This window comes from Lipophrys pholis (genome assembly GCF_963383615.2).
Source record: "Lipophrys pholis genome assembly, chromosome: 17".
Classification (NCBI taxonomy): Eukaryota; Metazoa; Chordata; class Actinopteri; order Blenniiformes; family Blenniidae; genus Lipophrys; species Lipophrys pholis.
The window spans coordinates 23,746,831-23,772,083 of NC_137643.1; the positions used below are offsets into that span (position 1 = coordinate 23,746,831).

The 25,253-nt window shown below is 44.4% G+C and overlaps 1 protein-coding gene across 1 annotated transcript; it reads right to left on the reverse strand.

Moving 5' to 3' along the window:
- Positions 1 to 24,650, reverse strand: LOC308122497 (angiopoietin-2-like). Its single transcript, XM_080484322.1, has 8 exons — positions 24,631 to 24,650; positions 18,068 to 18,141; positions 17,350 to 17,914; positions 15,357 to 15,591; positions 11,034 to 11,168; positions 7,318 to 7,534; positions 1,897 to 2,092; positions 1 to 841 (listed from the first exon to the last, which is right to left on the reverse strand). Exons 3-8 carry the CDS (start codon positions 17,839 to 17,841, stop codon positions 695 to 697), a joined length of 1,422 nt encoding a protein of 473 aa, XP_080340448.1. The 5' UTR covers positions 17,842 to 17,914; positions 18,068 to 18,141; positions 24,631 to 24,650; the 3' UTR covers positions 1 to 694.
- Positions 24,651 to 25,253: the final 603 nt, after the last annotated feature.

The window sequence follows — 25,253 nt, forward strand, 5'->3', positions numbered from 1 at the left end:
GACTTGAACAGCATTTGTTTTCTGTTTTTATTGGAGAAAAGTTTCACACCACAATTTGAAAATAATTACTGCGCACACAGATACGCTGTGGTTTTCATGTCAGGCCACAAGCTGGTGCCGTTGTTTTATTTTGCATACTGAACATCAGGATGTGCACAGCTCAGCTCCTTTTCTCTTTGTTCATGGTATTGTACAGTAACTGTGGAAGAAATGTTCTTCACACGTGCAGATGACGATGTAGTAAAATGTAGTTTGTTTTCTTTCGTTGTGGAAAAGCTGTTAACTTCCAAAGAGTGAGTAGCACAAACTCTGAATCCTCCATGCTCTTCTTCATCTACTCAAATGAGCAGAAAAGCTATTTACTGCCATCGTAGAGGTCATTTGCGGAAAAGTGTTTTCCTTGTTTACATGGAGACTTAGCATTTTGGACATTTTAAAAAAGTGTCATTTTAAATCAGTCCCAATGTTGTGCTCTTCTCAGTTGAATGACGTCTGGTAAGCAGGACTTAGGATATAAAACTCTGTTTTAGGGTTTCAGGAGACTAAAGTGCAACTTCAAATTAAATTAGTAAAAGTAAATAAAGCCGTACCAGAGGAGCAGAAAAAGGACATAAGAGAGTTGCTCTACCGCTGTATTCTATTAACAGTTTTATCCTCAGATTCAGGTTTAATGCCGAGCGACGACACTCGGTCACTATGGCGACAGGTGTGGCCTGAAGTTACGTGGTCGTATCATCATGGCGACCGCCTTCAGAGAGTAGAAGTCTGAATCCTTCCAGGAGAACCAGACGATGCCGTCAGGCCCAAGCAGGTTCTGGGCCTTCAGAGAGTAACGTCCACCCTGATGGAAACACACAAATCCACACACAACACACACTTCATGCAAATGTTGCTGTAAATTCATTTCTTCAAGTGCGTTTTGCTTCTACAGTTTCTTCATGGAGGGCATAAACTACAGCAATAATGAGTAAGTGATTACAGTTACTCATCACTATTTGTCAAGAAACACATTTTAGGAAAGTAACATTTGCACTACTCTCCTGCCTCAATGTGTCTTGTGGAAATACCGATGATGTAGCTGTATAATTGTAGAGATTCTATTAACATTGATTGAGTTGTCAGCGTTGTGTGGGTCCGTCTGATGACCGATTCACTCACGAGTTCAATGTGTTGCAGAAGAGCGAGTGACTTCCGGATTATTAAGATACTTGGCTTCCAATAAATAGGAGTTTAGTGAACCAATTATAGTTAAGCAGTTTCAACTAATGCTTACAGCTAACAGTGAGCTTGTGAGTGTAGGACAGTCTGAGATAGTGGCTCTGCAGTGCTTTCAGTTTCTACCTGTGACAAAAGCTACAAACTTGTACAGATATGGAGTAATTACCTAAATTTACCCCAAATCTTTTACAACAATGATGTTTTGATAGCACTGTCCTTTCAGTTCAGGGAACAGCCTTTATTTAACTGTATTCAAACTTTTTTTTTTTTTTAAATATTATGACGTATATATCTTCTAAATAACATGTACCCTGCCCTCAACTATGGTTGGCTGGTTTTGGCTCAAGCACAGGTTACAACAGGATCGTTCAACTCAATTCAAGTATATAGCGCCAACTACAGCATAGAGAGGAGTGCAGATTTACAGAAAAAAAACCAAAAATTCCACATTCCAGTTTTTCCTTTAAACAGGAAAAATCCTGCAGATCCAGACCCATAGTAGGAGACTTTCTGCTATTCCGGTTGGGGTTAGAGGATAGAAGGGGGGGAGGGGGGGGGATTCAAATGGGATAGAGTGGGATGGATGGATGGAGGATCTTACCACACATGCTTGATTGTATTACAATAAAAATAAGTGAGTTGGTCATTTTAGATCTTTCTGCTCCTGTTGTGTGCCACCTTGTAGTAGACTCCATTGAGGTTTGCGTAGAAACACTGGTGGAACCACCAGCCAGCGTGGCTGATCTCTGCACAGATGTTTCCCGTGTCCGGCGTGCTGAAGACGCGCTGGTCGTGATACCAGCTGAATGAATCCTCCACTGTCCCGCTGAAACCGGACACGTGGAGGCGGTAATGGTCCTCCTCATCATCCACCCTGCAGCAGGAGGAGGAGAAGAATAGGTTTTCCTGTTTAAATGCACAAGCTTATAAAGCTTTATAGCCTCACTTCTACACATTTATAATAAATTCAGTTTTTAGTAGCTGGATAACAACTTAGGCTTGCATGTTTCCACTGTGATAGAGTTGGTTTATTACAAACGCAATCTGTCTGTTGATTATATTCTTCATAGCAACATTGATGTTTCTTTGCAGATTTTTAGAGGCCTTGACTTGGTGGCCATTTCTTCTATTCATGGAAGCACTCTTACTTGCAAATGGGAATTCCACAACTGGTAATTATTGTGTTGCACCTCCCTAAACGCATACATATGAATTTGCACTATAATACTGTTTCTCAACAAGTTGGTTACATGCTTGTGTGCCCAGTGGGATCAAATTTCCTTCTCAAAGTTCTCTGAAAAATCCCACCCTCCCAGTTGGAAGTAGTCGAAACCTTCCCACTTCCCAGTTGCTCTTTAAGGCACTATTAGTGTGACGTTTAACGGTCATTGATTTTTTTAACTTCCTGATGCCTACACTGGCAAATTTCTAGGTGTTCATAAAGCCAATCGCTTGGGAAATTACCAGTTCAGAAATTCAAATGTCTGAGTTGGGAGTCTTAACTGTACAATGAAAGACAGAAGAGAACTTAAAGATAATTAATGAACTGGTAAATACCATGTCCCACCTCCCTGAACACATACACAAGTGCATTTGTATGAAATACTGTTTTCTAGATAGATGCTCAAATGCTACTGGTTCTTCTTTGAAGTACTTAAAAAAAACCTCCAGACTAAAGACCATTAATCTTATTACAAGAGACGCACACACCTACCACAGGACATCACAAATTGATTTCACCACAATTCCCTCAGACATACTCAGCTCGTTATAACTCCAAACAGAAAAGCGTAGCCATATTATTCATTAATAAAATACAATTCTCTTGTCACAATCACAGACTCAGAGGGAAGATTTATAATTATTCATAGTTCTCTTCAGAACATAGAGATGTGTCTATATCTATGGCCCAAATGTTTCTAAATTGGAATGAATCTGTTGTCTGGCCTATTAACTCACAAAATACCCTGCTAAAACCAGGGAACATCAAATGCAAATCAAATGCTCGCTCTGAAGAAAAACCAGGCTACCTGCAAGCTGCAAGAGGCCTTGTTGAACACTTTAAGAAGAGTGAGCGAGCATGCACCAAACTAAAGGATGAGCATCAGCAAATAGGCACACCGTTAGACATGCTGGTGCAAGATGTAAAAGTATTTGCTGAAACAGTACTTTCCACATGCTGGAACAGAGATGGCCAGTAACTGCTGCATTAACTGAGGCAGCAGTGACGCCAAGAGGAAAACACTACCTTGATCTCAAGCTTGAACAGTGGGATGTGAATCAGGAGCTGAACCAGGCCCTTGAGCCATTTGAAAGAGAAACTGTCTTTCTGAGCGGGCAAGAATATGTTACCCTCTCTGCACTTCCACAGCTTGTGCAACATTTAAGGAGGTCCATACAAACTCCAGCCTTTGAGACTGCACCAGTCAAGTCATACCAAACTGAAGTGACAGAGCAGATCACAGCAAGATGGCGAGGACTATCTGTGTTTCAACCTGAATTGTCCTACTTGCTGCTGCTTTAGATCCCAGGTATAGGAAACTTAAGTTTCCTACCTCTTGACAAAGTTTTCAAGGTTGATTCAGAATGCAGCGCACTATCCAACACAAGCCAGCATAGTCCTTCCTGTGTATCCCGGCAACATCTACGCCATCAGAGCGCCTGTTTTCTGCAGCAGGGAATATTGCATCAACGTGCAGGGCGAGCCTCAGTTCTGAGCATGTTGATATGCTTACTTTTATGGTATATGATTTTCTGATATTTCCTTACATTTTCTCTGTGTGTTACTCTTTGCTTAGTGTTATATCATGCCCTCTCCTTGGGTGCCTATTGGTCTGGCTAGGTCAGATGATGAAAATGGTGAATGCGTGTATGACAGTAAGAAATTGAAATCGTTTGATTTGGAAGAAAACGGGGGAAAGAGGACACGGACATTGAGATATTGAAGGGAAATAGATTGAAAGTGTTTTGATTCACATATGTTGCTGTGCTCTAAGATGCAGTATGCTGATTAGATATTGAACTTTTGTTTGTTTTGTCTGTTCTCTCTCCCATTCATAATATGAGCGATCCAGGGTGCACTCCAACGCTCCCTCCCGTGGTGACCTCCAAACGACCTTGAAACGACACATTGAACTTGGCATTCTCCAGTTGTTTGACAATGAAGGACAGACACGTATGAGAATCGCAACAGAAAGGAAAAAGATGATTGAAGAAGAAATGAAAAACCGTGCAGCGAAATTCATGAAAGAAATCAATGAACCTTTCTCTTACATGGATCCAGTGAAGGCTCCCACACCGTATGTCAAAGTAGTGAAGCTCAAGGACATTTATCCTCAGCTTCCGGTCAGCACTCAAGAAGGACGGTATGATGACAGCGATTGCGTTATAGAAACGGGACAAGCAGGAAAACGAAGACAGTGCATTTAGGGTCCAAAGGTGGACTGAAGTTCAAGTCTAAAGGATCTGGAAGATATGACGACCAGAGTGACTCGGAAGGGATCATGGGTGGTTATGATCCTGCAATCAGATGTATACTGGCGAAAGAGGAGAAGAAAGGAGGCAGGACCTCTAAGAAAGAGAATCCTGAGGTTGCCAGCTCCACTGACAGTGAGATGGGAGATGGTGAAGAAGACTCGGACGATGAAGCGCCCCGATCTTCAAGAAAATTCTCATCAATGACGCCCCGTGCCAGAATGGAAGAAAATAGACAACAGACCTTGAGAGAGGCCAGAAGAAGTTTAGATCAATCAATCTCAAAGATGTGAGGTCACAGCCCATCGTGTGAGGGGGGCTGAAGGATCGAGGAATCCTCTCAAACTAAGCCAGATGTTATGAGATCATCATGGTATATTAGAACATGCGAATATGCAAATTGTGTGTGGTCTCTCTGGTCAGTATATAACTGACCAAAGCCTTTGTGCAGCCAGAGGAGCAGATTGGAAGCCAGCTTCTCTCACCGCGACTCATGTCATCTGTCTGTGATTTTTTTGATGCCACCTGATTCGATATTAAACATTTTTAACCAAACCAAGAAGCATCGTCGAAGCAAGTTCTTTTGCTCACTCTTTTCAAGTCAGCTGAAGTTTCCCTTCACTTTCCTTCACTGCAACCACAGACTCCTATAAAGAGCTGAGCGTGCACACAGACAGACACCAGTGTGGAGAAAGACATTTAATGTTTATTATTATGCCTCAGTTTTATTTTTTAAATTTTTATTTACACCTTCTTAAAAAGCAATGTGAAATAACTGATAATTGTTAATTTTTGCACTTTAGAAAAAACATGAAGAGTGTAATGTGGCAATATGTTTAGGTTTTTTTAATCAACTTTCTTTTGTCATTTTTAAAATCCAGAATATGCCAGTGACACTTTCTTTCTTTAAAGAAGCAGCTACCAGTGCAGTTATGTTAGGTCTGCCAATAAAAATGTTTATCTTAAGAGGAATTGAATTGGTTGTTCTATTATTTTCTCTGTCATGCATTACTATTAAATTAAATTAAAGTAATTTAATGAAATTTAAAACTATTTTTCATCCGATTACTGGCCACAATAATCGATATTAAATATCGATATTAATCGACTATTAAAATAAACGTTATCTGCAGCCCTAATCTGAATATAAAGTTATATAAAAACTTACTTCTAGGCAACATCACATTGGACAGAATGTCTGCTTGTAGGAAAAACCACTTGGCACTATGTGAGTCGACATGGTCCCCAATAATTAAATACACCATCCACCCTCCCCCTCAACCCCTCTACCTTACAGCACCTCACTTCTCTCAACAATACTTCCTGGGCTGGAGGTGTGTCTCTCTCTGGAGTGGTTTGCTGGAGTCTTCCCAGATCTGGGGTACCCCGGGTTGGTGTGGCTGATGCGCCGTTTGGTCCTCTGCATATCACTCGTTTCGCTGTGCGATGTTCAATGAATGGCCATAAACCACTTCTTTGTGCCACAAACAATCCTTTATTGCGCTCGCAGTGCAATGCAACAACTGGCCTTTCCAGTGCGCCAAAAACCTTTCCAACTGCAGCGGTATACGGCGAGGAGGATGACAGTGACATTGGACACTGTTGACGCCGTTTACCAAGTCGACAACAGTCAAAACCTGTATGCGTTTCCGGATCAGCGCTCACCTGCCTCCATGATGTGAAACCTTCCCTTACATAACCCTAGCGCCACCACGTGGTCACATTTGGCTCCTACACTGTTATGGGCAGAGAATTAATCAAGCACCTGATGTGAATCAGGTGCTTGATTACCTCCCTGCGTCACCTCCCTGCCACATATCCCCACCGCCTAACCCCCCCCCATTGATATTATTGATATGAGTAGCCACCTTCAAGGGGCCATGCAAAATTAACTTTGTAATGGTTTTCTAACAGTAAAGGCATCTGCATTCTTGCTAATGCGGCTCCAGGACCAAAAAAGGTCTTTCGTCCCTATAACTTGTTCTACTTCTTGGTGGAGGAGAAAATCAGAAATCAAGCAAATCAGAAATCTGTCCCTGGGCCACTTCATCGAGAGCTTTGACCTATCAGCCACGGTTGGCACTTCCTTTGACCCCTCCCACCGGTCAAAACATGGCAGAGCTACTCTCAAGGAGCAGAGAAGTCTATTTTTACTCTCTTCATCTGACTGGATAAAGCCTGAATCTGTCCGCACTGTCCCTGATGCAACTACAATCGCGGGAGCTGTAAGTTACTTGATTTTGTTTTGCTTTACTGTGCAGGTCTACCTACCTTGATAGTCTGATAAAATGTCCCTGTAGCATTAGCACTGCAGGGTTAGGGTTAAGGTCAACTACTGTTGCTAAGTTTGTGTCCTTGAATAATAAGCAAGAGTAACTAATATCAGGAGACATTCAAAATAAGATGGGCAGGTGTAGACGGAGACTGACAGACACAGTATATTCTCACTACAGCTCATGGGATCGATTATTCAAATGGCTCAAAATCAAGGAAATGCTGGATTTTGGTCAATAAATGTTGAATACAATGTTTTTCGGCATAAGACACCTGTGAAATTGTTGAAAAACTGTTGAAAAACCAGCATGGGACAGCTCATTTCTGCATCACCTCTGTGTCTGCTTCTACCTGAAGGTGTGGTACAGGGCATGTTTGTGGGCGTGGCTCCAATCCTGTAGGTGGATGCGGAGGCTGTAGTGACCCTGGTTGGACAGCAGGTGGAGGTACTGGTTGCCCAGCCAATGTTCTCCTCGTGGCTCTCCGAAGCCGTCCCGATACTCCGACCAGCCACGATTAAAACTCAACGAGCCATCTTTGCGCCGCTGAAACACCGTCCAGCCACCACCTAAAGCAAACACACACACAACCATCTCACATTCCCACCACAGCTGCAATGATTCACCAATTAATAAATGAGCCATGGGGTGAGTTGTCATTCTTCTGTATTGTTTAAGGACTCATTTGTCTTTTTGAAAATCATCATTTTAAATATAAATATTCAGTGTAATGACATCATTATATTTTGGTCCTGGACTTTTGGGCCTGTACAAAATGACACATCCCACAAAATGTTGTAGTGAAGAAATTAACATATACCAAATTCAGGAGTGATATTTATCCAGCAGTGATTGATAAAAGTGGCTGCTTTTAATTTTCTCCTTTATTTTAATTTCTTTTTTATATGGGTATGTGTTTACATATGGTGGGGGATAACATACAATACCCTTGTTAGTGCTATATATATTATTTACAGTTATCACACTGATCCAAATACTTCCCAACTGTTAGAAGATGAAACCAGTCTAAGCAGCTCTATCGAGACAGCAACATGATTTTCAAGCAGGAACATGAATTAACAAAGAAGCAACAACAAAAGAAAAAGATGATTTTGATAGTTGATCGAATGATGGTAGAAAACAGGTGAAATCAGGAACACATCTCATTGGTGAGGAGTGGAAATATGTGTGTGTGTGTGTGTGGTTTGTCCACTGGGTGTGGTCGGAACTATTGTGGGGGGGCCTGTAGCGACACCCCAGCCGCGGAAGCCTCCCCCACCCTGTGGTGTGTTGGATGCATGTAGGGGTGTGTCTTTGTGTTTTGAAGAAGTGGGTGCAATGTGTGTGTCTATGGTGCGGTTTAAAATTGAGGGGTAGCGGGGCCCGGGCTTTCTACCGCTGCCAAGCGGCAGAACCCCGAAAGCGACTTACCCCCTCAAGACCCTGCGTGACTAGGTGTGGTTAAAATTGTGGGCGGTGCAAAGTTGGGGGAGGAACCAGACCGCAGTTAAGTAGCCTGGACCCCCCACCCTAGGCACCGCCCCACACAGGGGGGTTGTGAGGGAGGGGGGTCCCCCCGTCGCTAGGACCTTGGCCCAGCTGGACCCCCCACTCTGCCCCACCCCACCTTCGAACGGCTGGCCTAAAACCCGGGGAACAACACCCACCCCGACAAGGGGAGTACGAGCCCGGCTGAAAGCCCCCCCTCACACACACACACAGAACAACAGGCACATACTTATATGTACAGAACACACACACACACACACACACACACAGAACCAGGAGTCCCACCGTCCCCCACCCCCCCAGATCCGGGAGCGAGGCAGACCCAGAGCGCGGCAGCATGGGCCAGCCCGCCCCTCCAGGGAGAGAGGCAGAGGGAAGAGCCACCCCCCGTGCCGCAGCGGGCACCCTCGCCATGGAGGGGAAGGCACCCCACCCCCAGGGCCCCGAAGCCCCAAACCCGCCCACCCCGGCTAAACGGCCCAGCCGGGGCCCGACGCCCAGCACCCCCACCCCACCCCAGCAGGACCACCCCCAGCCCAGAGCAGACCCCCCCCACACACGTCCCCCAGCATTCCCCAGACCAGGCCGCAGCCTCCCCAGCATACACGCTAGCACCTCCCCCAGCCCGCAGAGCAGCCAACCACCCAAGCCGCGACGCCCCAGCCACTGACGGCCCCCAGAGCCCCGGATGGAGCCACCGCCCCCCCACAAGGCTACATGGTGTATTTAATTAAAGGGGACCATGTCGACTAAAATTGTGTCGAATGATTTTTCCTATTAGTAAACCTATGATGTGTGTGTTAGAGTGGTTAATATTCAGTTTGTGAGGACCATCAGTAGAGCCAGGGGGTAACAACGGGGTCCCGGAACAGCTGGCTGTTGACACAGAGCCTGCCCATCTGGGATGACGGCTCGGGATCCCTCAGCGATGAGCTTCCTTCTCACAGGAAAAAGCAGGCGGCGGCATGGTCGTTGACACTGAAGTCCGTTCCTCGTAGTTCCCGACTCTTCACCAGCTCTTTCTGTTTGAAATGTTCAAACTTGGCGACAATGGGCCGCGGGCGGTAGTTGTCCTGTCGTCTTCCTCCCAGGCGGTGGACACGGGGGAAGGTGATCTTACTCACGGTGTCGGCGGGCAGCTTCAGGCTCACCTGCATGAAGTCCCGCAGCGATGTCTGGGCGTCCTCCTCCGCCCGCTCGGGCAGTCCCGCGAAGACGAGGTTGTCCCACATGCTCCGACTCTGGAGATCGAGGACGGACTCCTTCATCTTCTTGTTCTCCTGCGTCAGCCCGGTCAATCCTTTGCTCAGTGACCTCACCTCGTCCCGAAGTCCCTGGTTCTCAGCGGTCAATTCCACCACTTGCTGTTGGCTGAACTCCAACGAGTCCCGGAGAGCCTGAAACTCGCGGTGGAGCACCGCGACCAGAGCGAGCCGGGCATCGAAGCTGGACAGCTTGGTGTTGATGCTGTCCAGGATCTCTTCAAACTGTTTGGATGGCGAGGAAGCCATGGGTGGAGACGGCTCTGGGCGGCTTCTTTTGGATGAAGGGGTCTGCAGAGTCTTGGGCATTACGAGGCGGTCGTAGCACTCGTCCAAGTAGTCTTCAAAGTTTTCTATTGTTTCTTCTTCCAGCGTTGTGGATGAGCTTAATTTCCCTTTTGTTTCTTTGTTTGTTTTGTTTTTTCTTCCCGTCAGACGGAAAAGTTTGTATTACAAGCTGGGTGCCGCCATGTTGGATTGCACTCGATGACGTCACACTCAAATCACTCACTGCGCATGTCTCTCGTAGTCTGTTGTTCTTAGGCCAGCCACAGTTTTAGGAACATGCAGAATGATGAGAATAATATATCTAATACTTCCATAATGTATTGTTTGGTGTTTTGTTCATTCAATATCGTCACAATGTAGTGTCTTGTAGTCCACAATGCATTATGTACTATTTAAAAAATTTTGGTTTGTTTGTTTTTTGCGCCATTTATTTATTTTTATTTGATGTTTATTTGATGTTATGATTGTATAGTAATAACAAAAAATATATATTTGACCAGCACTGGTTACTGCCCAAATGCTTCAAGTAATAAGGTAAGTTAACATAAAGTTGGCATTAGCTTTAGCTTAGCTTAGTCACCCTCCCTCATCTTTGTTTACATTCTGGACGCTGCCTGCGAGCCCTTCCGTCCAGTCTGGTGGACTGCGGAGACTCAGAAGATCTCAGGGATGAGTTTGGTAGATTGGTAATATGGCAAAATCTAAAATCCAGACACTGTTGTCGGCTAATGTACCTAATGTTCCCCCTTGTGGAGCGCCGGGCATTACAGGACAAGGTCCAATGAATGCAGTCATTATTATGATGATTGGATTTGGACAATTCCGTACCAGTCTCCAGTGGATCCGATTGAAAAGACCAACGGGCCGGATGTCGCTCGCAGGCCGTGGGTTGCCCTCCCTTGATTTACAGTTTAATGCATCATCTGGCTCAGAGCGAGTCTTACCCACATAATGCACATGCTGTAGAGGCATTGCATGTAAAGGTGCAGCACGTTGAACACAGACTCACCCTCCGTCTCCATGTCACAGTATACAGGCAGCATGGCCCCTGGAAACAGGACCACAGTGTAAACACCAGAGCGGCGAACCCCATTGTGATAGAGAGACGCACAATCAGAGTGACAGAAATACAGAAACGGTCCATCTGAAAGAAATAGAGAGACACAAAAATATAAATGAACTACAGACAACAACTGGAGAAGCTATAAAGCAAAACAAAACACAACAGAAAATGTAGTAAAAAACTTTCACCAGAAGGTAATTAACTTGTTAATTTGTTCAGTTTTTTTTTCAAAATTCATATTCAACAAAAAGCCATCCTTACATTTGAACACTGTAACAATTTTAAAATCAGATAAATGAACCATTCCATTGCCACATGCAGCCAACAGTGACCGTTCACGTCGTAAGCTGTTGCTTCCATCTATCCAGGTTACCCTGACGGACCTCGCCCCCACACATGAGGCCAGACCAGCAGCATTGTCCAGGTGAGGGTGAGACACCTCCACCACTTGTTCCAGTGTGAGAATCTGGGCCTTGTAGAGTCTCTGAAGCAGGGACGGTCCTGCCTCACAGCAGAAACCAGTCCTGTAGTCCAGTACCTCTTTGAAAGGGAACAGAGAGCCGCAGTTTTGGGTTTTTCCTTTATAGAGCAAGCTCCACAATTCCTCCAAACCAAGTCAGAAGGTCTGATCAAAAATATTTGGATGAACTAAAGTTCAACAGCAAACGTTAGGGTACCTAGTGCAGGTGGTCCCAGAAAATGTCCACCAAGAAAGACCGTATTCTGAAGTGTAATTCCACAGGTGGTTTTTAAACATTCCCGCCATTATCTCAGCATTGCACGAGAGTCCACATCTGATCACAGCAGGGGTGGAGTGGCCATCTGGCATACCGGGCACAATCCCGGTGGGCCGGTGTCTCTGTGGGCCGGTGTGTCAGGCTGGAAAGCAGGTCCCACCTAACACAATTGTCTGACCTATTGACAATAGTGTTACAGCACAGCCCATTGGTTATCTGTCAGTCAGGGGCTTGTCAATCACCCAGTTGCTCCCGCGGGCCCGCCTATTGAGGACCACTGCCCTCCACCATTTTCTAGTCAGGCTGCTGGAGGTTTACACTGATGGAGGTTTACTGATGAAGGTTTAGACTGATAGAGGACCTACGCTGAGCTTCTTTTCTTTATTATTCTCCATGTGTCACTAACATCTGTTTCTCTCTCTCTCTCTCTGTCTCTCTCTCTCTCTCTCTCTCTCTCTCTCTCTCTCTCTCTCTCTCTGAAGCACTGTGCTGAACGGCTGGCCGGAGGATTCCAGCTCCTTTTTCAGAACTCTGTTGCTTCCTCCTCTGTCCCCCAGCTGTGGAAGTACTCAACTGTAATCCCCATCCCCCAAAAAAGTACTGTGAGGGTGCCAAACGACCTCAGGCCTGTTGCTCTCACATCTCTGCTGATGAAAGCCTCGGAGAGGACTGTTAAACATCATGTCATCACAGCAGCAGGTTCTCAGCTTGACCCGCTCCAGTTTGCATATCGAGCAGGAAGAGGGGTGGATGATGCTCAAGCGCTTATCATTAACACCCTACACAAACACCTGGAAACCCCAAACACAATAGTAAGGCTGTTTGCTGATTTCACCTCTGCATTTAACACCCTGCAGCCCCACATTTCAGCAGGAAGACTCACCACCCTCCTCCATCTTGATGACAGGCTGGTCCTGTGGATCCTGGATTTTCTAACCAACAGACCACAGAGAGTTCCGGTTAACAACATTTTTTCTGACGTCATCTCCACATCGACTGGCTCACCACAGTCCTGTGTTCTCTCCCCTCTTCTGTTCATCCTCTACACTGACGAGTGCCGGCGCCAGAACTGCCACCTGGTTAAGTTTGCCGATGACACGGTCCTCCTGTTGCTGATGTCCGGCTTATCAAACCACCACAGCTCCACTCTCACCCAGTTCGTGGGCTGTTGTGACAAAACGTGCCTTTGAACTAAATGTAAGTAAAACCAAAGAGATGGTAGTGACCTTCTCTAACAGACAGAGGGCGCTGACTGAGGCTGTAGTCACCACCATTCACGCGGAGCCCGTGGAGGTGGTGGAAGAATACAAATACCTTAGTACAGTTTTCGACCAGCAGCTGAGGTTTGAGCGTAACATGGATGAGATCCAGAAAAAATGCCATTAATGACAGTATCTCCTGCGGAAGCTCACTTCCTTTGGTGTGAGCAAAAACATCCTCACAACTTTTTATCATTCATTCATAGAGAGCATCATCACCTTCTCCTTCATCTGCTGGTTCCACTCCGTCTCCATACAACATAAAAAAACAGCTGTTGGGTGCTGTCAAGACCTGCTCCAAAATTACTGGGCTCCCTGTAAGAGCCCTCTCCACACATTGTGAGCAACCGACTGTGAGGAAGGCCAATAAGATCCTTCAGGACCCGTCACACTCACTGTTCCCTGCATTCCAGTGGCTCCCTTCCAGACGTCACCTTCAGTGCCCAGGCTGTCGGACTCAAAGGAGGGCGGCAACCTTTATCCACAGAGCAGTCCTACTACTCAATGCTCAGCCAAGCCTGACCCGCTGTCTCCCTGCCGGCGCTCACACAGCCTCCCAACCCCATGACCCCCATGACCCCCCCCACCCCCCCCACCCACCCACCCCTCTCAATGAGCTCTACCTGTTCACTTTCACCCTCTTTGCCAAGTTGCTGGAACCGCAATGCACGTTACATGAGGACTCTAGATTAATATTTATTGTATTTATGATATTTATTATGTGGTTTTAGTGTTCTCACGATACCAACATTTTGGTATCAATACACCATGTAGTTCGATACTTTCGATACTTTTCCAAATAAAAAGAGAACACAAAAGATATCATTAGATCCAGCCTGTCTTAAGTAGGACCAATGTCTTTAAATGGTTTGTTACTATGCAGTAATCTTTATGACATTAAATGGCTAAAATAAAATATTTTCATATTATATTCTTTTGTATTATTTATTATATTATATTTTTAATTCTAATATTTATAACAGCTTAAATATTTTTCCAGAGCTACTTTTTCATGGGTATATAAGTTATTACCTGTCGTTCTTTGAACTTGTTATGCAGGTCTGGGTGTTTGTCCTTCAGGTGTTTAGCAGGTTAGTAGTGTAGCAGGTTAGTAGTGTAGCAGGTTAGTAGTGTAGCAGGTTAGTAGTGTAGCAGGTTAGTAGTGTTTCCACTCTGGACCAGACGTGTTCTCTAACACTGTTTACACAGTGGCGCTTCGGTGTTGATGGAGACACAAGTGCTCATTTGTTTTGAATCAAAGTACTTCCATATAGCACTTGGCGCACCTGTTTTTTCTACAAGTTGCGGCCTTGTGGATGAAGCAGCAACCATTGTTTCCTCCCTCTCTCTCTCTCTCTCTCTGTCTCTCTCTCTCTCTCTCTCTCTCTGTCTCTCTCTGTCTTTAATTCCTCTCCGCCAGACTCTTGCTTTTTGCTGCTCCATTAGTGATGCACTCGATTTCTACGGGTCGTTTGAGTCAGATACGCATGCGCAGTCTCACATTGACGCAAACGCCATGTCATTTACGCATGCGCATCGGGAATTCTTTTCTAAGTACAAGCTCGGTTGGGAGAAGATTGTTTTGAAAATATGTTGTTTTGACTTTTATTTTGAAGTTGTGTCCAGGAATGTTGTTGGTAAATAAGGTCGAGTATGAAGCGCTAGTCAGTTGGGGATATCGGGTCGGAGCTCGCGCACCCCGTCTCAGAGAAACCAGAGTGCAAAAAAAAGAAAAGAAAAAAAGAAACTGGAGCACTGTTTTCCGCATTTTTGATTTTCCAAAACATCCCGTCGAGTGGATCTCCGCCTTGACTCTCTGTCCTCCTTTGCTCTCTTTCTGTCCTCTAACCCTGACTAGCAGAAAGTCTCCACCTCTGAGCCTGGTTCTACAGGTTTCTTCTTATTAAAATTTTAGTCCTTTCCACAGTTGCTTATGCTTGCTCATGTGGAATTGTTGGGATTTCTCTGTAAAAGTTCCTTAAAATGACTGCGTTGTATTTGGCGCTATATAAATAAAACTGAATTTATTCACTTGAAAATGTTCTTTCTCCGCTGCCCAGTGGTCCTATAGCGGAGATCCACGACACACTATGTTTGAATAAATCTGTCTGAGAACATTAAATGATAACTAAAAATATTTCCGACGTTTTTCTCAGTGTAAACAAATACAAAGAAGTGTGTGTGTGTGTGTGTGTGTGTGTGTGTGTGTGTGTGTGTGTGTGTGTGTGTGTGTGTGTGTGTGTGTGTGTGTGTGTGTGTGTGTGTGTGTGTACCTGGTGGCATCTTGTCATGTATGCCAAGTGGAGGTGTGCTTCTGATGACGTTCACCCTGCAGCCTGTGCTGGAGCCCTTGAGATGAACGGTGGCTGACAGGTTGTGGAGTTGCACCTGCATTTCGTGCAGCAATGCAGCATGCACGTGGGGCAGGGTGTTGGCCTCAGCATGCCGTAGCTCCAGAGAGCGCAACCGCTGGTCAAAGGTCACATTTAAACTAACTCTCTCTTCACCCTGAGAAACAAAAGAGGAAAGATGAAAAAAAAAACACCGCTGTTTTGATAAACAAGTCTAAAACATTTCACAAAAAAATAATCCAAAAATGAAAAACACTTAAATTCAAATTGCATGCTGGCAGACTGCTTAAATGCAAGTTATAGCAGCCTGGGAGGATCTGTTGTTGCACTACTCCAGCCAAATTAAGCGCAGCTAATCCTGTTAGCTTTCAAGGTTAAGGAGGACTTAGTGGGTGTAAAGACAGAGAGATAGACAGACAGAGGGATAAAGAGTGGTAGTAATAAACAGAGGAAGGCAGAGAAAGCATTGTGTTTTTCTTTAGCTTCACGCACACATTCTCATATGTCTCAGTAACCACTAAAAGTACTGTATGTTTACATGGCTTTGTTTCCATCATTAATGTTAAATTACACCAGTCCAAACTGATGATGCATGGCTTATACTCTCCAGCTGAAGTCATGGAGGAAACATTCACGTGCTGTCTTCTTGCTTTGCTTCCTTTCCGATAGTGAACAAAATGGTAAGAGGCGACATTGTTACTCTGAGCTCCTTTGTCATTTATAGTAACCTCAGCTGACCCTCTTACTGCTAGGAGTACAGCTCATACTGTATTATTCTCCTTGGGGAAAATTCTTTACAGAATTGACCCATTGGTAGGCACTGCAACCACACAACAAACAGGGGGAGCTGGTGGGAGTCGAGGATCCTGTTCAGGGGAAGATAGTGGGGGTCGAGCATGGCGTCATTTTAGTGCCAAAAACCGAAGCGCATAAAAACTGTAAGAGAGATGTTACAGTTTCTTTCGGCAGCTGGCTGACGTCACTGCCGAATTTTCTTCTTGTTCTTATGGGTTGAAAAAGGGAGAATGCAGGGGCCTTTACCCTTCCTGTTAGCCACCCTCTGAGTTCCAATCTGTGTCGATGTGTGTCCTCCCTTTCTCAGCGTATTTAACCCGCCTTCCCTCATGTTTCTGTGCTTGATCTTCTTTGTTCTTCATGTTCTGATAACCTGCCTTTGCCTTGTGTTTTGGATTCTTGGTGTTTATGGACTTTCCTCCTGTTTTGAACTTTTGCTTTGATTACCCATTTTGGACCTTTTGCTTTTGCTCATTGGACCCTAACTTGATTTTTTGTGAGGAGTCTTCTTTTGGGTTCACCATGATCCTTGACAGTCTTGAAGCAGCTCTCACTAGAAGTTTTATTAAATAGAAAAGTCTTGAGCTGAATCTTCAAAATAGAGACTGTGTCACCCTCCCTGTCTGAAACGGGGAGCTGGTTCCACAAGAAAGCTCTGCCTCCCATTCTACTTGTAGAAAACCTAGGAACCTCCAGGGGGCAGCACTCTGATAACCAAGTGTTATATAGAAAACCTAGGAACCTCTTTGCCACATGATAGAGTTGCTTGTTAAGAAAATTTTTTAATTATATTGTAGATTGAACAGGAAGCTCATATTGGAGTGATGTCATCTCTCCTGCTGGTTCCTGTCAGTACTTCCTGTCAGGAGTGGACGGATCAGTCCTGGTCCAAAGGTTCTCAATTCAAGGTTAAAAATGTATTGAACTTGCAAGATTTGTGAATCAATGAAAATAATAAATGTCTTTTCAGCAATATATTTTAATGTGTAAAACCTAGTTTACTATATTAAAGCCAAAAAGTATGTATAGCTGAAACGTGAGAAAAAGATTTTCAAAACAATCCCTTCAGTAGTTTTAGACAATCTAACATTGAGTGTAAACTTACAAATGAGCCGTCTACCTGCATCTCCAAAACCTTGACTCGATGCCGGTGGTTTCTCAGCTCCTCCTGCAGCTCTGATAACGTCTCCCTCAGCTCTTTCAGCTGCTCCTTTCTGTTCTGGTTCTCCTCTAGCCAATGGGAGATGTCGTCTGTACACCTAAACATGTCCGGGCAGCGATTCTGTGACGCCCCCACCGGAGGCAGTGTTGCCATCAACTGACATTGTCCATTAGAGGTCAGGTAGCTGTTGTACTCACTGCACTGCTGAAAGGAAATGTTGGCAGTCTGGTTGGAGACCTGGTTGGAGTCCTGGTTGGCGTCATTGATGCCGGTGTTCTCGCTGCGTCTCAACAGTGGGGAGTCTGGAGTCAGATCGATGTAAGTTTCCACGAGGGAGTTTGGAGGATGCCAATCAGCATCCCCGTAGTTGTCTTTGTTCGTATCTCCGTCGTCATCTCCGTTTGGGTCCACATCAGCATCTGATACATCCGCATTCGCTCTCAAGAGCATGTTTGGGTGGACGTCCTCATCATGCCCAATGTCTGGGTGTTCGTCTGAAGCCAGAATGATCACCCTGACAGGCCTCAGAGATAAGTGTGGCATCAAGACAAACCCTAGGATTATGTGCTGCCACTTCATTTTGAAGATTCAGCAAATCCTCTTTTGTGGACGCTTATCCATGACGATTTGAAATCAGCTTCAGGTTCTGGGTCAGGATCAGTGTTTAACAACATACCTCAGAAATGAGTTCAAAGTTGAGCCAAAAGTTAGGCATCCCTTGGGCCACGAAGGTGGAGAGGTATTGAAAATCTGAAAGCATAGATGAGGTTCATGAAATTTTCTGAATGAATTGATTTTGCTTGGGTTATTACCAGTGTTGGGGCCGAACCCCCCCCCCCCCCCCCCCCCCCCCCCCCCAGGACAGAGGGGGAGGCACAATAAGAGAAATGAAACAGACAATAATACTTCAAACAGGGGCGGGGCGGGTAGCAACCCCAGGTTTAGAACCAATAGAAAATCCTTCCTGAATGGGGAGCTTCAAGTCAAATGCATGCTCCTGCATTTCATTGGTCAAAACGGACTGGGACACCACAGGTGTCCAAAATTCAAACCTCAAACTGACCCCCGGCGCCTCTTCTCAACAGATCGAGCTCAGAGATACTCGTCTCTGCTGCATCTGGAGGGTAAAATAGTGCGCAAAGTGAACCCAAAGAACCAAGCAAAGATTCAGCCCGCTGGACGAGCAGAACACACCTGGATTACTTTTTCCTTTTTTTCTTTCCTTTTTATTTGGATCCCCGGGACGCCGAGGTTCCGAACACTTTGAAGGAGGAGTTATCGTGGGCTTCAATGCAAACAGGTGTCATATAGAATTCTGCTAACCTGGAAAATGGACCCCCCCCCCCCCCCCCCCCCCCCATAGAATATTGACACCCAAATTACATTATCCACTGCGGAATATGAACGCCCCACAAAAGTTTGCTTCTAATAAATGCTCTTGACGAGAAAATGGACCCCCCCCCCATATAATCCCACCTTCCGAAAAAAATATATTTATGAACGTTTGATTCACATTTCCATCTCGTTGAGATCTGACAATATCAGTGCTCATCATGGGTATTTTGTTTTTAAATTTTTGCATTTGAAATGTTCTTGACCAGGAAATTGATCAATCCAAATATTTCAAATTTTCGGGATCGTTACATTACGCTACGTTACACGCATGGAAGTGAACCCAGAGTGTATTACAAAGGCAATCATGCATCACCCGGTGACATCATTATAACTAACTTCACTTCCAGGTCTTGTATTGCGTTATGACGGCAGGCTGCATGTATGGAATCACAGGAGTTGACTGGAGTTAAAAGGAAATAAATGTGGAAATATAAAGAAAATCAATAATACAAAAAATATACAAAGGTAGTCATATTCTTGAGTCACGCTGTCTGGAAAAGACAAAAGCATTACAATGAAGTACTGTTCCAATTCTTAGGCCGTTTCTCACCGAGTACACATGGAATACCCGGATGTACCCTCACCCCAGGAGAGAGGTGAAGGTTCTACTGGCCATATTGTTTTGTCTCAATTGCACTAAAGTGTTCTACCCATTATACTGGAGGTTCTACTGGTTCTACTGGAGGTTCTACTGGAGGTTCTTCTGGAGGATGCTGTGGATTCAAACTAACACCATGTACTATTTGAATCCAGGACTACTGAGGAACCTGAAGCCTGACCCAGTGGAGAAGAGGAACTCCTCCAGATGAGGAGTGAGGATTGTTTTTGATGCTTGAATTATTACATGTATATATTTTATTCATACATGAGTTAATAACTTACTGAATTGGTAGTGTGTCATTCTTTTTGTTTTATGTTCTCCTCATAGACCTCATAATTGTTGAAATTCACCCGAGACAATTTCTTCTTTAAAGCAACATTACATTGTTTATCAAATAAAACAGAGAAATGTTCAGTTCTATATTTTACAGTCATAAACAATCATTTACAGTCCATCGATCTCTCTGTTGATCTCTCTGTCTTTATCCATCTAGCTACATATATTTACACGAGTAGAGAACATGACTAGAGAACATGACTAGAGAACATGATTCCATGAGGAGAGCTTCCTGTCTAGATGTAGTTCTCCTCTCTGAGGTCTGCAGGTCGTTCTTCAGCAGCAGGGAGCTGGACAGTGAGTCTCGCTCGCACATCACTTCCTGCCAGGTCCCTCTGGTCGTCCTCAGCGTCACCAGGTCGTCTCCATCATAATCCCTAGACCTTCCTCCTCCTCCCTGGACCTTCCTCCACCTCCCTCCCTGGACCTTCCTCCTTCCGCTCCCTGGACCTTCCTCCTCCTCCCTGGACCTTCCTCCCCCACCTCCATGATGTCTCCCACTGCCACACAGACAGGCAGCAACCAGAGGACGTCTCTCCAGGCTCTCAGAAAGACGGAGCACCAGCAGGTTTGTCCTGGTGTCTGTTGGGTTTCAACCTGCCTGTCAGTTTAAATTCACATGAAAACATTTGATATATTTTGATGTAATCATGAATCAGAATTTATTGTTTCCTTAGTGTTCATTACTGTGATTATTGAGATAAAGCAGGTTGCCAGTAGAGTGCTATAATAACAACTGTGTACTGCAGGCATGGGTACAGTACTTCCTCCATCACCCAGCAGAAAGTACCTGGTAGATACAATACTTCCTCCATCACCCAGCAGAAAGTACCTGGTAGATACAGTACTTCCTCCATCACCCAGCAGAAAGTACCTGGTAGATACAGTACTTCCTCTGCTGGTACCAGTACTTGCTGGTACATGGAGGATCTGTGCAGGACAAGAGCATCCTGCACAGATCCCCAGTTGCCAATGTACACACCAATAAACCTCATATATTATAGAGTATTTTTTAACGACAGGTAGATGCAGGAAAGATTCTACCTTGCTGACATGTTTCAGCTTCATCTGTAGTCTTCCTCAGAGCGTCATCTAGTTGTGATGAAGTGTCGGTCTTCATCAGGTGACTGACCAAATCAATCCCTGGTGCTTAAATAATCCAGCGTCTGGCAGAAACTTTTGTTTGTGTTGATGAACTTTGAGTTGCTCCTTAACTATTTTAAGTGTTTTCTCCCGTTGGGAGTTAATTTGCTTTTGACGAACTGAACTGCGATTTCGCTGCAATTTTTTTATTGGAACGATTTAAGTTTAAATGAGAACAAATACAATATTTTCTTTTGAAATCAGTGTTTTGTGTTTTGTGCTGAACTCGGGCTATAGTTCCACTATTGCACTACAATCGCGGGGTACGAATCCCTGTGAGAGGGCTAGCTCTGACCGGGTCGCTTACATCGAACTTTAGACATAGAGCTATAGACACAGAACTACTTCATAGAGCTACACACAAAAGAACACACCTCTCTCCTACGTCACAGTTGCATGTTTTCCAACTCGTCACAAGAGGGCAGTGTTGCAACACAAGTCCGTGTGTGTGTGTGTGTGTGTGTGTGTGTGTGTGTGTGTGTGTGTGTGTGTGTGTGTGTGTGTGTGTGTGTGTGTGTGTGTGTGTGTGTTCTGTCTCAGCTTGGCATGCAGCCAGCAGCTTTATAAATCAGGCCCCTGGCCTCCAGGCCCCGGCCTTTCTGCTCGGTCCCTAATAATTCAGCAAACAACTGAACAATCAAATGTCTCTCTTCCTTCACGTATGAATCCTGTGTTTCCGAGACCGCTGCATGTTGCAGATGTGTGTAGATAAATACCAGTTTTGAATCAAAACTGGTATTTATCTTTGGCTGTTTATCAAAACTTTTGATGAACCCACCGAACCTCGAATAGGCGTTTTGCTTTTTCAGGATGCACACACAGTTCATGGGATCCCCGGGCGGCTCGCCATCTGGTTTCCTGTACCTGGAGTCCAAATTCTGACGGAATGCCAGAATTTTCCCGGTCCAAACCTTAAAAGGCCTAATGTATGAACAAAATAATATGCTTAAGTAACTTAAATCGTACATTCCGTAAATTAAAATGAAAGTAAAAGTCCGTAAAAGTAAAAGCTTCAGCTTAATTGAAGTTAATATGCTGCACTGAAAAAAAAAAAGATCATGGCTGCGTTTCAGTTAGCATCCAATTTATCCTTTAAATCCACAAGATTAACATAAAACAACATAATTGTGCTATAATAACTTTCCGCGTCCATAAAACAAAACAAATAAATTGAGAAAATATCCACAGTATGAAAATAAAATAGAATTGTTTTTTAGTCGTTTTGCAGGTCAAAGCAGGTTCCAACAAAGAAACGCTACGAGTGGTTTTATGTCTCTATATATCCCGAAGCAGCAGTGATCTGTCTGGTTTAACTTCAGGAGAGTTTAGAGGCTGAAGGTGTCTGCTGGAGCTTCGTCTGATTTTATGAAGTGTCCTTTCTTTACCCACTTAATGCTGTAAAGACATTTAGTCTGTTTCTCATGTCTCAAGCAGGTGAAACAATAAACTGAGTGTTTTCCAAGACTGAAGATAAATATTGTGGCCACATGAATGAGAAGGAATGTACAGATGTAATGTAGAGATAAGTGACTGTTTTCATTATATTTCCATATACATACACACATTATGATGTTGGACATAGCGACAAAGACAGAATTCTTATGAAAAAGTTCATCTATCTATCTGTCTGTCTGTCTGTCTGTCTGTCTGTCTGTCTGTCTGTCTGTCTGTCTGTCTGTCTGTCTGTCTGTCTGTCTATCTATCCATCCATCCCGTAATGTAGTTTGTTTATATGGAGTTGCCGTAGATCATAATGTGTGTGACGTCATTGACAGGCGCAGGCACGAACTCCGCCCCGGACAGATCTGGTAGCCCGGACCGATCTGGTACCTACACCGTGTCTGCAGAGCGTCTCATATGCAGTAGCAGGAAGAAAACAACCCACAAAACAACGCGGTTGGCTGTGCGTGGTCACATGGTCCCCACCGCAATGTGACTTTTCAAATTAAGAGTCTTAACAAATTTGAACCCTTTTTAAATAAAATAAAATAAAATAAAATAACATGAATTATATTTTATTTAGTTAGGGCTTTATGAACCTGGGTTACAGTTATCTATGTTCACATTTATTTATGTGGTTAAAATTAATTAACATTCCAGTGAAAATATTGGGTGGGGGGGGGAGGTCCATATTCTATAGAAGGGGTCCATATTCCTCAGCGGGAAAGTGACCCGGGGTTAATATTCTATGGGGGTCCATTTACAATCTAAAGGCCCCTGCATACTCCCTTTTTGAAGCCATAAGAACAAGAAGAAAATTCGGCAGTGACGTCAGCCAGCTGCAGAAAAAAAAGCTTTTTCTGCAGGACAGTTCATACTTGATAAGAAGCCATCGAACTTGCAGGCCACGCCCCCTCGCAACAGGCCACGCCCCCTCACAGTAGCTACACATCTGTGAAGCGGCGTTTTAACTTTTCAACTGCCCAGTTTATTTCTGGCCTCCAGTGCTTTCAGAAATACATTTCCCTGAACTGTTTCAGTAATAAACTGAACCGGTTTTAACTGCAGGAGCTAACAGCTTTTAGTGATGCGTTCAGGTGCATCACGTAAGCCTGCACTCCCACATTTTAACGAGCTGCAGCGCTCGTACAGTAGCAATGTAACAAGCTAAATATGATTAAAATATGACTGATAGTTATTAATGAGCTGGAACAGGCTTGCGCAGCACACGGCAGTGCCGAAGTTTCGGCAGTGCGGCACCTCAACAGTTCGGCCAGAACGGTTGGGACAGCCCAAACAAATATCTTCTGGCCGAAGGAAACGACGTAATTTTGTTCGGCAGGACCCCGCACTGCCGAACTTTCTTCTTGTTCTTATGGAATATGAATTGGCCTTTACACCCCCACCGCACCACGGCGGTGTCCGTTCACCTCGCTGAAGAACAGGAAGAGTGCATTTGTCTGGACAGTGGAGTTTGATAAGGTCTCTGTCATCAGAACCTCGTGCTCCCATTTGTAACTGTCAGGGCACGGGCTCCACCAGATCCGACACCAAGATGTTCACATCAGATCCTTTAAGGCCTGGATATTATGAGATGGGGCTTCTATGAAACCACATGCACAATTTGATGTTATTCACCCTGTCGCTGGGTCACTTCGTTTACATTACAAGGCCACTGCCGTTGGAGACTGGAAAAACTCCACAAGAGTTGAGGGTTTGGAGATGCTCTGCCTCAGTCGTTGTCAAACTGGCTCAAAACCTTTAATTTGTCCAGTTTTCTGTTTTTAACGCCAACTTTAAGGTCTAAATATTGTCGGCTCGTCTTGTTGCTACTGCTTCCCCTGCAGTTCCTCGTGTTCCCTGGACTGGAGTTTATGATTTTTGGTGTTCTCTCCTCTTGTTTGGATTTTTACCCCCTGGACTATTCATCAATAAACCGGAAACTTGTGACTCTACGCTTGGGTCCACCCAAAATCCCTGACAAATATTGACTTGCTGCCAGATATATCCCGTCCTCATAAGCAGATAATCAGTGTTGTTCTTTTCACCTATCAGCGGTCATAATGTTCTGGCTGACACATGTAGAATAATAGTGTTCTTTATATAATTACGTCTCTTCTTTTTAGTTTTGTGCCAAAACAAAGAAAAAGCTCTTATGAACTGAAAGGGAATTAGACTAAAATGCAATAATTCCTTTTGTTCTACTTTATTCTGGAAGTGTTAATGGCCACGTCAAAGCTTCCAGACCAGAACCAGCGTTGAGATCTATGAAGCAATTTCCTCACTCTTTAATCAGTGGAAACAATAAAGTAGAAAGAACCTACCTGCTGCCATATTCCAGCACTGATCTGCGTCAGCGGGGTGAGGAGACTCTCTATGTGTATGACATGTTATCCTGGTAATACTTTAAAGGGATTTGCAGGCATTGGCCTGGAGGATAATAGATTACATGTAGTGAAATTAGAGGAGTGTGAGAAGACATTACAGTAAATCGTTAACTGCCAAACAAAATTTTATGGATTAAAGTAGTTTTAAAAAAATGTTTGATTATTATTGTTATTGTTAGAATTACAGTGCTAAATGTTTTTCTTGTATACTTGTGGGACCATCGAGTGGATCATTGACTCTGCAGAGCTCAGAGTAAATCTAAAGGCAGGAAATTAACCTTAGTCCATAATCCCCATATTTTTGGAGGTATATCATGTGCCTGCGTGTGTCTCTGGATGTTGTGAGAAATGAAAACTGACATCGAACTAAACCTGTGGGGGCTGTTTGACTTTCCGATGCATATTTACAAATATTTTAAGATGACGGGGTTAGGGTCTGACAAGTACGAGTTGAAGCAGTGTAAAGTGCAGCTCCGCAGAAAAACCATTCAAGGATATGTAATGTTCCCATGAGTCATGGAAAAACAACATGCAAGCATGTCTGAGAGTTTGTGTGTGTG

Bases quoted from the DNA above. Each gene is read 5' to 3' on its own strand.
- LOC308122497 (XM_080484322.1), bottom strand. From the start codon at position 17,841: ATGCTCTTGAGAGCGAATGCGGATGTATCAGATGCTGATGTGGACCCA. The intron at 7,535-11,033 runs GTGAGTCTGTGT...TGTTTGCTTTAG, and splicing joins CTGTGACATGGAGACGGAGG to GTGGTGGCTGGACGGTGTTT. The intron at 2,093-7,317 runs GTAGAAGCAGAC...CTCCTGCTGCAG, and splicing joins GCCCTGTACCACACCTTCAG to GGTGGATGATGAGGAGGACC.